This window comes from Lycorma delicatula, chromosome 3 (genome assembly GCF_047948215.1).
Source record: "Lycorma delicatula isolate Av1 chromosome 3, ASM4794821v1, whole genome shotgun sequence".
NCBI classification, from domain to species: Eukaryota; Metazoa; Arthropoda; class Insecta; order Hemiptera; family Fulgoridae; genus Lycorma; species Lycorma delicatula.
The window spans coordinates 82,652,003-82,668,693 of NC_134457.1; the positions used below are offsets into that span (position 1 = coordinate 82,652,003).

Below are 16,691 nucleotides of genomic sequence, written 5' to 3' on the forward strand. Positions count from 1 at the left end.
TATACTCCCTACATCCTGCATCCCTAACAATTTGGTTTACATATTCCAAATGTTGCTTGCCTGTACAATTTTTGCCATATACCTGTCCCTCCAATATCAAAACAACTATTCCAGGATGCCTTATAAATCTGTCTTCTTTTAGCTATACTTTCCAAATGCTTCTTTCATCATCAATTTGCCTCAATACCTGTTCATTTGTCACTTTATCCACCCATCTGATTTTTAACATTCTCCTACAGCACCAATTTCAAAAGCTTCTAATCTTTTCCTCTTAGGTACTCTGATCATCCAAGTTTCACTTCCATATAAAGCTAAGCTTCAAACATATACTTTCAAAAATGTTTTCCTGAGGTTTAAATTAATTTTTGATGTAAGCAAATTATATTTCTGATTGAAAGCTTGTTTCGCCTCTGCTATTCAGAATTTTATATCACTCCTACTTCATACATCTTTAGTAAATTTTACTTCCCAAATAACAAAATTCCTCTTTCTCCATAATCTTTTCTCTACATATTTTTATATTCAGTGGTCCATCCACATTATTTTTACTACATTTCATTACATTCATTTTGTTCTTGTTTATTTTCATGCGATAGTTCTTGCGTAGGACTTCATCTATGCCATTCATTGTTTCTTCTAAATCCTTTTTACTCTCAGCTAGAATTACTATATCATCAGCAAATTGTAGCATCTTTATCTTTTCACCTTGCACTGTTATTCTGGATTTAAATTATTCTTTAACATCATTAACTACTAGTTCTATGTAAAGATTAAAAAGTAACAGTGATAGGGAACATCCTTATTGGAGTCCCTTTTTTATTATGACTTCTTTCTTCTTTTCTTCAATTATTACTGTTGCAGTTTGATTCCTGTAAATGTTTGAAATTGTTCTTCTATCTCTATACTTGAACCCTAAGTTTTTTAAAATGTTGAACATTTTATACCAGTCTATATTATCAAATGCCTTTTCTAACTCTATAAATGGCATGTACAAAGTGTGTGAGAAAAGTAATGAAACTGACTTTTTTATACACACCCTACATCATGATCATTATGGGCTCTTATAGGATATAATAATCATTGTCGGCTTAGGTTTTGATTTTATCCTGATTACTCTATCGCCAAGCATTTGAAATACTCTACTCTCTTCCCTATATTCTTGTTCATTATGAAACCTACTTCCGCCTGCACTGTATTTGATGTTGAGTTAATTATTCTAAAATCATGTGACCAAAAGTTGTTTTCCTCTTCTCACTGAACCTCGCTAATTCCTGTCCTACTACATCTAAAGCTACCCATTCCCTCTTTAAATTTTCTAACCTACCAATCTTTTTTAGACTTCTAACACTCCATGCTCCAACTTGTAGATGTTATTTTTTAATTTTCTGGTGAACCCTTCCTTAGTAGTCCCCACCTGGAGATCTGAACAGGGGATTAGTTTACTTCCAGAATATTTTACTAAGGGAGGTGTCTCCATCTTTGTTTCATGAAATAGCAAAGCTAGATTTTCTTGGAAAAAATACAGCTGTGGTTTTCCATTGTTTTCAGCTGTGCAGTACTCAGAAGATTGAGTGATGTTGATATGGCCGTTTAAGTCCTCCTGACCTATGCCCTTAACAACTACTGAAAGAGCTGCTGCCCCCTTTCAGAAATCATTCCTTAGTCTGGCTCTCAACAGATAACTCTTTGATATGGTTTATGGTTGCACCTTTCGTCCAGCTACTCTGTCACTGAGCACTCAGGCCCTTAACATTGGCAAGGTCTCATGATTCGTACAGGGAGATAAATCAATTATCTATCATTTTCATAACAGTCTAAGGGATTGCTCCAGCCCCAAAATTTATCCTTATACAGTCCACTATTTCCAAATTAAGATAACTTTTCTACTACATGGTATCATCCTATATATCATTAAACCCATCATATAATATTAATAAAATTAACTTTTAAACATATTTTCAGTACACTCGTGTCGTAGTATATGGTTCATTAAAGGTATCGCTTTTGAATAGTTTACTGATTAACAGTTGGGCTAAAAATATTTAAAAATTGCTCTTTTTTAGAAACAATTATTTTTTTTCAATTTTCTCGCTTTTTAAAATGTGACTAATGAAATCTGGTGATGATTTTAAACAGTTTTAATATAAAAGTTATTAAGTGAAATAAGTGGCTGTTGTAACTTCAGCTTATTGAAATATGTTGTGTAACTTAAGTAGCTGCCAAGTAAGGGACGCTTGGAGTGGCGATGATTACTACCCAACGTACCATGCATCATGTTTATGCTACTAAGAGATGACTAACCATGGTGTGCCAATGTTTCAGAGAGCAATAGTATAGCAGTGACATGTGAGCTGATCATCCAAGCTTGCCATTATGTAGCAGCTACTTCCCTTAAAAACTTACTTGTATATAAATCTTTCAAGTGAGTTTCAATTGAAATTTCTTCAGCATGCAGTTCTCAATCAGCCAATAATATTAAATTTGATAAATAAATTTTGTTTCTTTAGGGACTATTCAAAGTCAAAAGCAACCAGTTTTTTTTTTTGTTTTTTCCTGGGCGCACAACAAAGTGTCATCATCAGTGCCCGGACACGATATTTATATAGTAAATAAATAAATATTAAAAATTAAATTAAAAACTAAAAGTGACCAGGCCAACTGTTATGGTTAACCATGAAAGTTCATGAGGACATGAACAAATGTTTAACTTGTTTCTCAAGAAAATCTCTTTGAAAGTTATCTTCATAGGTTGAACTATCAACAGCTACTATTTAAAGGCTACAAAAATGTTAAAATTGTTTTCAGCAGTCATGTTTATGAATTGAAAGAAAATTGATATTTATGAAATTGAAAGAAAGAGATATTATGATTATTATTTATATATTTTTGGTTTTGATTTTTTGTTGATGAAAATGGAATTGAGATACTGAATGTTTATTTCAGTAATGAGGCTTGGTTTCACTGGAAGGCATGTAAACAGTCAAAATAGCAAAGTATACAGTAATGAAAATCATCATACTTTTTACAATCAGTACATAGACATAAATTTAGTATCTGATGTGTAATCGTATGATTTGATTAAACTGTTAATAGTGAAATACTGTAAAGTGTTATTGTAAGTTAATCCAGCATTATTCCAGTGTTTAGAGGAAAATGAGTGAAAATATTGTTTTCTGCAAAATGGTACTGCTTGTCATTGTAGAAATGAAGCTTGATCTCAAAAATCGTGTGGTGACTAAGATCTTATACAAACATGTGTCTTTTTTCCTTTTGGTTTATTTAAAAAAAAGGTTTTTCAGAATAATATGGACTGAAGTTAAGGGTTTCTTAATATTTTTTATTATATTGTTTGAGTAATATGTTATGAGAAAATAATTAAAGTATAATATCAACATTTAGATTTCATCCTTTTTGAAACATTTTGTACTAATTTTTAGCTATGTGCGATATATGCTAATAATATACATACATACATTCACATGTATGTTTGTAATATTTGTACGTGGGAGGTTTATCACTATTCAATATGAACCTTAGCCACTCATTAGAGCTCTTGTGTGACTATTGAACAGGAAACAGTTTCTGGACAAGCCTATAAGCAGAAAGAAGGAATTCAAATGAGAAAAGAGGGAGGGTAGTGAGAGGCGATGATCACAACATTGCTGTCCAAATACCTGCGGTTTCACAAGGCTCCCTTCAGTCAATAAATGGCTTTCCAACTCCAACCCATTCACAGGAAGCTGGTATATTAGGAACTGTAGGAATGGGCATTGCATAACCGGAAAACAATTTTTCATCTAATCTTTTACTGAATACCTTTTTGTAGAAGGTGAATAACCTTCTACTTAAATAAATGTGCTGTAATACATCAATTTTCTTCTTAAAGATAGATGTGTCAAACGGGCTAATATTTCCCTGAGGAGCATCCACATTTATTTCCTGTCTGTCTAATGGCATCTAGAAGTATGTACTTAATTTACAATTGCACATGTATTTATTGTTCTAGAAAATATATACATGTGACAATCATTATCACTATTTTTTTTCTGTTTAATTAATGTCTGTTCTTGGTACAAGGCTGAATGAACCAGAGTAGTTAGAGAACTTGAGAGAGTGAACTCCTTTCTGGATTTCTGAATTAATTGGAAGGTCTGTGGGGAATGATCGATAGTGGCTCATTTCCTTGCATTATGTAGATTGGCTGAAGGTATTTAGACGGAGTAGGATCCATGGTGGCTAGTGTTTCGGCTGAGATATTTGATTGGCCAGGGGTAGGCATTTTGGCAACGAGCCTTGGTTAATTCAAAAGTAATGATTGTTGAAATCGAGTGGTGGAACCACTGTCAACCGAGGGGGGGGCGATTACGCTACCGAGGGCATGGTTGTCCATGCAGTCGTGAGGTATGACACTGTCTTGCCAGGAGTGGTCTTCAAATGTGATGGAATAAATGTCATGCGGTTAATTTGGAGCAATAGTTATTAAAGTTGGATGGCGGAGCCTTTGTCAGCGGGGATGACTGAGCTACTGAGGGGATGGTAGTCCATGCAGCAGTGAGGTGTGGCATTATTTTGCCAAGGGTGGTCTTCAGGTATGATGTTTATAGTGGGTGATGGGATGTAGGCTGAATTTCATTGTTATGTATTGTTGTTGTTGTATTTTGAACGGTATGAGTTTAGTATTGTATTGATTCATTACTTAGTCAATGGTTGAGACATTTAGAGTCACAAGCATTGGTGTTAAAATTGGATTAGGCGCAGGGTTTTTGCTTCCACGGACTCGGTTAGCTAGTTCAGAGGGTGATATTGTAGGAAAAGAAGGGTGAAGATGTCCGAAATAAGCCTAAAGTGAAGGTGTTGGCTGAGATAATAACAGACATTTACTGATGTAAATGTCTGATGAGGCATTTGCATTGGTGGCATCCCAACTGCAGCCTGGCTGATGACTATGATATGTAATCAGTTAGAGGGTCTAAAGATGATCTCCAGTAAAGCCCTCAGGGCTTGGAATGGAGGGGGTGGTGTGGCAACCAGAATCACCACAAGGTGGGTGTCTTCCCCTACTGGGTTGAGATGTCACTAAAAAGGGTGAATTACTTGCACTGGTAGGCTTGACCATTATGATAAACAGTATATTTAGCTTGTTGAAGGAGGAAACTTACTTTAAATAGCATCACTTTTTTGCCTTCTAATCATACAAACAATGTTTACTTTAAAAATTTTCATTTTATTCTTTTTTCTTTCAGAATATGCAACAGGTAGTATGAAATTTAGAAATTTAATTATAAATACAGAATCTCATGTTGTGTGGAAAGTGAAGAAAAATGTTTTAACATGGTCAGGAAAGCATGGTGTAATATATCAACCAGCTTGGAATATGACTGTTTGTGATTTCAATTTAAGATGGGGTTTTAGACCTGGAAATTATGGATTCTGGTCTTTCATTCTTGGTTAGTAATATTTATACTATTTTAATTTGATTTCCTTTTTTGTGTTTATTTTTAATAAAATTCTTGTTAAATTAACAAACAGAAGTACAGAGATTAAATACATAATAACCATGAAGATAATTAAGATATTTTCTTAATCATATTAATCAGCTGAAAAGAACTTTTTTTATTAAAATTATTAACTTTTGACTTTAAAAATAATGTTGAAACTGTACTTCTATATCTTTCTGGAGCCAAATTTGCAGCTTTGATATCAGTAGTATTGTTGTCAACTGTATGTCTTAAAATATTTAGAATATCTATTTATTGTATTGTTGAATAATTTTATTTGATTTGTTTGGTGTTAATTCATTTAATAACAAAAATAATTTAATGTAGCTTTGTCAAGTTTCTCTCGCTTTGTCAGTATCTTTTATAAAGTTTCTGTTACTCAAGCATATCTTGGGTTGAGGGTACTATTTGTAAATATTTTCCAGACTTAATATCTTTGTTAATGATTTATTTTTATGTAATATGTATTTTTATGTAATGGTGATTATGTTGTGTATTACTAGTTTGCAGTATGATCTTGTATATTTTTTAGTGGTTTTGAAAGTGAAATGTTAACTTCTTTCCTGGAAATGTAGCCAACTTTGTATCATTGCTGGTTGATGCAGATCATTATGTATTTTTTGTGTCTGATTTTTCTTTATTTTATCTAGTATATTGTGTGTAAGTATGAATGGGTAATAATCATTAAGTTCTGCCAGATATTTTATTATATTAAGTTGTTAAGTGTAGTTGTTGGCTAGGACAGGTGATATAAATTTATGAAAATACTATATGTCTGGGTGATTAGATGTGTGACTAATTTTTATTTACTACATACTAATTATTAAGTATCAACAGTATGACCAGTAACTGTGCTGCAAAAAGGAGCTGAGTAATTAGCTCCAAAATGATCTTTTAGTTATGTAATTTTGAAAGAGGGTCAATAACAAGTTTTAACCCTATTTTTTATAATGAACATGGAAGTATCTGATAAATAGATTATATATATATATATATAACTACTTACTTTTAAGTGGTTGTGGTAATTTGTAAGTTGTATGTATATTATCAGTTATAGTGTTTCTGCCTTTAAAGTAGGTACTTCCAGGTCTGTAATTTTATATATATATATATATATATATATATATATACACATATCTGATATCTGATGCTTAACTACTCAAATTTTAATTTAGAAAAAATGTAATCAAAATTAACTATATTTAAATCCCCATTTTACTAGGTTTTTTTCTTAAGTGGATCTAGATAATCCAATATTTTTTTTTTATAATCTGATGAAGCTTTTCTCTTTTCCATTGCATATATGACAATGATCAATCAATCTATTTCAATCTCAGTTTCTTTTCAATACTGTTCAGATTATTTATCAATATGTCCTTATTAATAATAAAAGTATATTTTTCAATACTGATCATTAAAATAAGAAATGCATAAAATTTAATAACTAATTATAAGAAACCAAATATCATAATTACAAATGTTTTTTATCACTATAAAAATAATTTTATTAGCTTTATTTTCAATAGAGATTTAATTCATTTTTTTTCTTTATATTCATATTCTGAACAAAATTTGCTTGTCTTTTCAGGAAATGTAACAATGACTGGAGAAGTTGGTACTACTAATATTGAAGCAGTTATTGTAAGTAATTTTTCCTATTTTCTTTGTTCTGTTTTGAATATATAAGTATAAAGTTGTTCTTAGTCATTGTTTATTTCATTGTTTTAATGTATTTAAAATTTATTGAATGTGTTTATCAAATGGTAAACAAAATAATTACTAATTTTTAATATTATTATAATTTAATAGAAGATACAAAAAAAAGATAGAACTAGAAAAATCTTTAAAAAATAATTTTGATAATTTGCCATCATGGAAAATAAGAAATATTTTATTTATTTACTTTCATTTCTAATTGTTTTTACATTTTTTCAAATATTTTTATGTAATATTTGATATTCTAAAATAGTGAAAGCATACTTACATGCATAAATATAAATACAATATAATAAATAATAAAAAAAAGAATCTTGTACCTATTATTGTTATTTATTATAACTTATATAAAATAATTATTAGACTTATAAGCCAAAATTTAGGTATAATAAACCTAATTTTGATTCATATGAGAATGTTTTTAGAAAAAATCTTTCATAAGTGACTGGTATTGTATAATGATTTCAGAAGAAGCTCTTCTGCTTTGTTAATTTTTCTTTCAAATTAATAAGACACATATAGAATTCTGTAAAAAAATTGCATTAGATCTAAAACATGTCTGTCCTAGTTTATCAGTATCACATATTTTTGTCTTTTTTTAATATTTCATACTCTTCATATGTTTTTATGTGACCTTTTAATATAAGCATGAGTAATTTATAAATTGCTGTTGATATAATTGTACTGATGTTCATTTTTTACAAGATGGTTGGCAAAAGCTGATGGTTGGCTTTGCTACTATGAGATTATTTCCCCTCAACCCAAAGTTCAGAGAGCGTTGCAGTTTTCTATTCAAAGCTAGTCTATTAATTTTTTTGCAAAGTTTTTCTTCCTTCACTTCATTCATTAGCCTTTGCCCAGATCTTTCTGTCATCTTTATTCCATTTATTGAACTCAATGCAGTAAACCAGCTGAAATGTCGAAGCAAGTGGCCAAATATATTCTATTTCTTTAAATTATTATTAATAGTAATATTCTTTTTTCATCCATTCTTGTTAGTACCTCCTCATTTTCCACTCTACTCGTCCAAGAAAACCTTCCAAATTCTTCTCCAACACATCTCAAAAGCCTCAATTTTGTCCTTTTCTATTTTTCTTAGAATCCATTTCTCCATTTCAGAGAGAGAGAGAGAGAGAGAGAGAGAGAGAGATACACACACACAAACTGCAGAATTTCTTCAGATTACCTTCATAGAAACAGAATATACTCACAATAATTGCATAATAACCACAACATGCAAATTTCACATATAACACACAAAAACCATATCAATATGCTTGAACAATACAAAATTTACAAATAAATTAAAACCATATAATTGAGCACAACATGGACATATTATTTTATCTGTCTAGTACTATATGTGTTTTATAATTATTTTCAGGTGGTTATAGTTATAGTTATTATATTATATTTATAATATAACTATATATTTTATAGTTATAGTTTATAGTTATAGGTTATAATTATTTTCAATTAACAACAATAAAAGTGGTAACTTTAGTGATACCAGAATAGCATATTTCTTCCAAAAACATCAAAAGAAAAGTTTTCATATCATTTGAAAATGAGTTTTAAGTATTTATTAATATTCTTTATCACAAAAATTATGTAGAAATAATTTTTATATACTATAATATTTCATGTTCACATTTTCTTTGTTTTAAAATTTAGAGTAAAAAATGTTCCAAGAAACGACATAGAAGAGCACCAGATGAAGAAGAAGATACAGAAATATTACCACCTCTGGGAAATGATGAAGAAGGTAATGATGGAAAAAGAAGATCATTCCTTAAATGGCTTCTTAGGAAAACAGGTTTGGAACAAGGTATAGGAAAGAAAGACTGGAATAGATAATTCGTTTCCTACATGATAAATTATCAGATCAGAACTTAATTTTTATAACAACTGATCACTAATATGTAATATTCATGGGGATAGATCAATAGTTTTAATTGTCAAATAATCCATTAAGCAATTCTTTTATGGTTAAATTTTTAAAAATATGAACATTTTCTTCTTTTCATTTGGCATTAGTGAAAATCCAGTCTGTCATTCTGTTCAGTTTCTGGCATACGCTTACCAGTTTCTTTGTACTTTAAAAAGCGCATATGTATCTGAAATATTTAAATATTTTAATAAACTTTTGTCTGGATTATTAGAAGATAAAATCAAGACAGACTGCATAAATTGCATTGCAAACAATACTAAATATAATACAAATATATGAATAAAAATATATGTTGTGTATTCTGATTGATGATTTCTGATTGGGTTGTTAATAGTCTCAAAGTAAATTTTCTGTAATAATTTTCAGTAATTTATTGTTATGACAATGTACTTTTGTTAATTTGACATTATTTGACAAATAGTTGGTTAATTTATTGAAACCAAACTCATCAATGAAATAATAAATACAAAATACATGAGTGGTTTCAGTGGTTAATAAGAGGCTGAAGTAACATAATATACAAAACAAATTTTATTAAAAAGTAATAAAACTGTCTATGGATAAATTGAATTAACTACTTTAAATTTAAATTAAACTCTTCTTTGTTTAAATACAGCCGACCTTCATTAGTGGTAGATCTTACAACATTTCCATACCAGACATTATTACTCCTGACTTTTTTTTTAACTATAATTTTGTGTTGATATATCTTGTAAATTCTGAGTTCATTTATTAGTTGTCGTTATTCTTGTTTACTACTCCTATAGTAAAATTATTAATTCAGATGGTACAATGTTAAGTTATCCAATGTGAATGTAAATCCTTAAAGATGAAATAATTTTATCTTTTATAATGCAGGTATTCAACATCTTATTCAATATAATTTAGAAGTAAACAAAAAAAGTCCAGTTAAGCTTTAAAAGTAAATGTAGGAAACAAGAAACTAATATTAATATAGTGAGAGATAATAATTATCCTGATGAAAAGAATACATCAGTAGGGACATTAAGTGAAATATCTTTGCTCTGAAATTATTATTCTGGGTTTGATACTGATAAAGAGAAGAGAAATGTATTATGGACTAGTATTCTCATTTAAAATATAAATGTATTCAATTATGTTTTATGAATCGTTATTTAAATAAAATTCATAGTTTTAGGATACAGAAGAAAACCTGTACATGGAAGTAATAACAAAATATGGCCTACAAAAAAAAAATTACAAAAATCTAAATTATTAGATTTTTGATCTATTTTATAGATCAAAAATTAATACTGGTTCTCCCATTACTTATTTATAAAGAAGTAGCTGGTCAAAACCTGTTTCACTCACCCTTCCTGTCTAGCCAGGACCCCACTGTGTTCATTATCCTCATGCTTGCGATAATAATACTGATAAATAACAATTAACACTGTTAAATTTATAAACTTCAGTGTTTTGTAAAAACAGAGCAACAGTTTGGTTACAAGTAAGTGACTGCATTTTGTTTCCCTTTTTTTTACTTTAATTTTTTTTAGTCAAGTAACTGGAGGCAGGTGCAGCCAGTCACATTACACACAGAGTAATAGTGGCTGTGTTAGTTGAGCCACTGCTATGTACACCGTCACACCTTAAAGCTACTTTTCTTGATAGCTGAAAAAGAATCGAAAAAGGCAAAAATATCATTTTTGTAGAAAATTTAATTTCAAATTCTGCAAGTGGTCTCCAAATTTGATTTAACCAACAGCTTGGCTGTAGTAAAGTTGGATATCAGTAAGGGAACATAATCTGGTTGTTACCACAAGGTATTAAAACAACCACCATCTTGAAACAGTAAAATATTTAGTAACACAATAGTCCTATGTTCTTTCCAGGTATAAATTTTATGCTCATGCAAAATTTCAGCCCAATCAGTTGAGTAGTTATTGCATGAAAGAGTAACAGACTCACAGAAATCACTACATTTTTATAATGTAATGTAATATAATATATATATATATATATATATATGCACATACATTCTGTTTTGTAATAAATATATATTTTTATATTTAATGGATCAACTAAGTATAGAACAATTGAAATAGGATGATTTATCTTATTTCATTACATAACAGAAGCCTTTCATGAATTTGATTCGCATCATCAGCTGCATACATTATATATATATATATATATATATATATATATATATATATATATATTACAAAACCATCAAAAACTTGTAATTCCATGACACCATACCACCCATTCACTTTTAATTTTATGTTAAAAATATTTTTAAAACTAATTACATTTTTTTTTTAAATTTGTACTTTAAAACCATACAAAATGCAAAGCAAAATCATGTGCTAGTCATTTCACTGATTTTAATTTATTAACCATATTGAAATATCAATTACTCAACGTTATTTACTATCTTAACAGATAGTGGTAGTATCTCCTGCAGCCTTTATAATACTTTATAATAGTACTGTTGAGTAATTGATCTTTTAATACGGCTAGTAAAGTAAAATCAGTGATTTGGCTAGCACATGATTTTGCTTTGCTTAAGTTTTTATTTTATTTTAAGAGTTTTAATTATTAATTATTTTATTTTTATCTTTGTTTTAAATACATTTTTACATTTTAATTTTGACTTGGTTAATTTTAATTAATCGATCTTTGTCATTTTAAACAATTTTTATATTTTTTAAATTTGTAATATTTTAAGTTTTTAAAAATATTTTGAACATAAAATTTTAAGTGAGTGGGCAGTATGTTATTATGGATTGCGAGGTTTTAATGGTTTTGTAATATATATTATATATATCCAAAAACATTTACACTGAAATTGTAAACCGTACGGTAAGTCTCGCAGATATCATTTCTTCCGCTCAAAAAACAAAAATTTCTGTAATATAAATAAAACTTTTTAACAAAACGATACTGATATCAAAAAAGATAAGACACTAAATTTCTATTATCAAAATCTGTTAGTAATTTAGAATTTTCTTTAAAAATAAATACATGTTAAATATATGTAATAGGTAATAGATATGCAATAATAGATAATAAACTATGTTTAAGCGTTCCATGCAAAAAATAGAAAAATTGTTACAAAGCTCTTACCGGTCCGATTTCATTTATTAAACAACGAATAATCATAAGAATTGTATTACTTCTGTAAATGTAATATTTAGTACATATAAATGAAATCGGGCCGGTAAGAGTTTTGTAACAAATTTTTTTTTTTGCTTATTACATGGAGCACTTAAACATTGTTTATTATCTATTGTCTATTACATATATTTAACATGTATTTTTTTAAAAGAGAATTCTAAATTAATAACAGATTTTGATAATAGAAATGTACTGTCTTACCTTTTTTGATATCAATATCGTTTTGTTAAAAACAGTTTTATTTATATTACAGAAATTTTTGTTTTTTGAGAGGAAGAAATGATATCTTCGAGACTCTTACTGTACGGTTTACAATTTCATGTAATTTTTTTTGGATATAACTGCGTTTTTTAGATTTTTTTCTTTTTTATGAATTACTGATTGTTATCTTATGGATTTCTTATTAAAATTTATTACCTTAGAACAAACAAATTGAACTTCTCAGTCAAATTTTTTTTTTTGATATCATGCACTTCATGCGATATCATTAGTTTTTTAATAAAACTAGTATAATGACCTTTACGAATCGAAAATCCGTCATATAATATTGCACTTTGTAAGTGTAACCCTCGATTTTTATCGTTAAATTCGATTACACCACCGTATTTATTTTTGTTTTATTCATTCCTTTTTAAATTAAACTAGTATAATTTCTTGTAAACTAATACATTTATTTTTTTTAAAGAAGTTATTTAAAGATGTGATGGGAATTAAAAAAATTGTTTCATCTTCAGTACTTTCTTTTACATAACAGCATTTACTATTAGAACAAGCTGTAGTATATTTTCTTTTAAATTTTATTATTTCAAATACATTATCAAGTTTTTGTACGCTACCTAGTACTATCAAGTACTGTTATCGCCACTGATAGTGGCGCGATTCGCAAAGGTACATTAAAAAATGAGTAAGATGACATATTCGATTCTCACGGTTCATCAAATGGAAAAAAACGTGTCTAACAAAATTAGAGGTATTTTTTGAAAGCATTCTTTATTACTAATCTAACTGACCTGAAATATAATATTTTCACGCTTATTATTTTTTCCCCATTTTCATTCCACTATTAGGTTAGGTCATGTTTAGAACTGTAAACGTAGTTTGTTGACTTCGTCGCCTCTTACCAATGAAGTTCTAACGCATACATATTATCACATCATACATCATATCAAACAAAGCATACATTGCATACTATATTGCATAACTATGATTCGAATCAAATTCGCGAAAGCGCTTCTGTTATGTAATGAAATGAGGTAAGTCATCCCATTTCAATTATTCTGTACTTAGGGTTGATCTATTAAATATAAATTAATTTGTATTGGTACAGAGGAGTATGGTTATTAAAAGAATTACTTTAAAAAAGAAGAAAAAATATATATATAAATGAGATACTTAAGACAGACAAATTTTAGAAGAAATTCAGACACTCCTAATTATAATAAAAGAAATAAAACAAGAGGGTTGTAGAGGTCAGCAGAACAACATTATTTTAAGATAAGCCATGAATTACTAAATTTTATAGCAAGTTACCATATGGCATTAGTACCCACAGTAATATAAAAAAAATCTTTTGAAAAGGTTGCTTTAAATTAAACAATCTTTTTTATTCTATTGATGTAATTATTTACTTTCCTGTTATTTTATAGTTTTAGTTTAAGTTGGAATGAATAATTTTTAACTTTGGCTCACTTACAGAATTATTGAAGGATGGTATTAAAATTCACATACTACTGATGGTTTTCAATTGTTTTTGTTCACTTAATATTACCTAGAGGGCACATGCAACTAATATAATGAATGTAAACAGAATTACTCTCCTTTTTGCTTATTACACAGGTGTTAAAATAAAAATGATTTATTAATGTTATATTTAATGATGAATCTGTATAATATGGAGCTAAAAAAATGTGTTTTAAAAACACAGTAAAGAATTATCATTCAAATTGTTATAAAAGAGGCTCCTGAAAATTACACTGTAGTTAGATGAAAAAAAAAACCTAAAAACTGAACCTTTCAAAAACAAACTATAGTACCAGTTACTATCTTAATATCATTTAGCAAAATAAGTTTATAATTTTTATAGTATACCTATTTCTTCTGCAACAGTTACAACTACAACATAATAAATCCAGTGAATGTGTAAATTACAATTTCATTACAATGAAGACCATAGACAAATAGAGTGTGAATCTATTTTCAATACATTTCAAAACTATATGTAATTTTTTTGCATAAAAAATAATGTTATGAAGTCAAAATTTTATAAGTAAATTCATAAACATAACCAACCACTTCATTTAAAAAAAAGAAGAAAGAAACTAATCTGAGTAAGTAATGAAACACTTTTGTTTTACAGGTGATGAAAATGATAACTCTTGGCGCCAAAGTTTAGAGGAGTTATTTGCCTCATGGTTCAGATTCATTGGCTCAAAAATGTATAAATCTATTTTATTAACATTATTATATGATTATGTTTTACTTGTTTTGAGCTGATCTGAATAGACTTATTAAAATAAAGTAGCACTGCTTTAATAAAATTTCGAATTACTGTTCTTTTAATATATTATGATCTAATACAAGCAATTGGTATTAAATAGATCTAGTAGTATATTCAATTGAACATAATTTGGTCTTTCCAGTTATCATTTAAACTAGAGACCGGATTTTATGTAACATAAAAAACTTGAAATATGCATGAAAGTGTCAAAATATGCAACTTTAAATACTAAAAAAATAACGCATTTTAGTTTTTTTTTTTAATTAGCATATAATTAGAAAGCAGTTCAATAACATAAATTCAAAAATTAACAATTATTTAACATTTTGTTAGTTTTGTAAACGTAAACAATTGTGCAGTGTACCAAATCTTCGGTAGTAAGATTATGTCTTCAATCACTCAAAATATTTTTATAAGTGGAAAAGGATCGCTCCACATCCACTGAGGTAACTGGACAGTATTTAAATTTGGGTGCTATATTAGCAGTTATTGTTTCTGGTAAAAGTTCACTCTTCCCATTAATAAAACTATCAATTTGACACAAAGGCTCAAAGCCTGGGTTATTATTCAAAATTTTTTCAAATTTTTTTTTTTGCGGAGTTCATTTGGCAAATTTTATTCATTAACTGAGTAAATTCAGGCAATGCCAAACCTCAAGTTTCAAGCTTTTTAATAGTCGCAGGTATGTGGGGAAAATGAGTGCTAATCACAGCTATGTTTTTTTATACTGGAATTCATCTGATATATTTTGATTCAAACAATATTTTCGCAGAAAATCTTTAGGTAGGATTGTAAGTTTGTGAAGAGGAATATTACTTGTAAACAATGTAGTAGTTTTTTTTTTGTTTACCTTTGGAAGTGAATCACTGCTACTTGCCGCAGTTATAAGTTGTCGTGGGTCTTTCTTTTGCAACCCTGCAAAAAGAAGACTTGCCTTGACATGCTGGTCTATTTGAATCTTTTTTGTGAACGAAATATTTTTTTTGCAAACTTGACAATATAAAACATTTCCGTTATATGTAGATGTTCCAGGATAGCCAGCTGTCCTCAAAGAGACTTTTTTTCGGGAAGCATGGTACACATTAAACTTGGCACAAATAAATAAAAAACTAAACAATGCATGTCAACAATGACATGTGTAATTTAATTGCCTAGTGGGGAGTGCTGCAGTAGACAAGCGCGACGCAAGAATGATATCGTCCGTCCTTGTCTCGTGTGCATCTGTGTTTTACTTGGCCTTATAATAAGACCAATAATAGGATAATGTTATATTATCCTATCAAAAAAATAGACACGCAGCTGTTAATTGCGCTATAAGAGCCGTGCAGCTAATAGGTTTGGTCGGTTACAACATAAGATTTCATTTATTAACTAGGTACCCTATAGAAAAATATTGTAAATATAACGATAATATGCATCCACTAGATTTTAAGGAAGATATGCAACAACCGGTGATAATATGCAAATGCATATAATCCGGTCTCTATTTATAACAAACATTAAAAAAAGTTTATATTCAATTTTATGCTAATCACAGTTACTTTACTTATAACAACATATGTATAATTACCTAGCTGGTTGAGCAAAGTGAGATCCTGTTATTATTATTTTTCACTCTTTGTAGCACAGTTACAGAGAGACATGCTTTCCGATTTTTATGACTTGCTATTTTCTGTTTCAAAGTGGTGACAATTATTTTTCTTAAACAGGGTATAAGTAATACATTGAGGTGTTTCTATTGTTGAGTTACTAACATTTGGTATCCACTGTTTACATTATGTTAGGATCTCGAGACAGTCTTTTCATGGTAATGCACTACATACATTAATTTTATGTTTTACTTCAATATTTAAGCCTAATATTCATCTCCGAGGCTATAATCCTTCTA

At 28.8% G+C, this 16,691-nt stretch overlaps 1 protein-coding gene across 1 annotated transcript in view; it reads left to right on the top strand.

The window, feature by feature from the left end:
- The window catches only part of LOC142321742 (uncharacterized), a 55,385-nt gene that overhangs the window by 33,980 nt on the left and 4,714 nt on the right, over positions 1–16,691 (top strand). The window contains exons 3-6 of the mRNA XM_075360079.1: positions 5,244–5,447; positions 7,087–7,139; positions 8,889–9,042; positions 14,663–14,741. Of these exons, the coding sequence (XP_075216194.1) occupies positions 5,244–5,447; positions 7,087–7,139; positions 8,889–9,042; positions 14,663–14,741 (490 nt within the window). The remainder of the gene's footprint in view (positions 1–5,243; positions 5,448–7,086; positions 7,140–8,888; positions 9,043–14,662; positions 14,742–16,691) is intronic.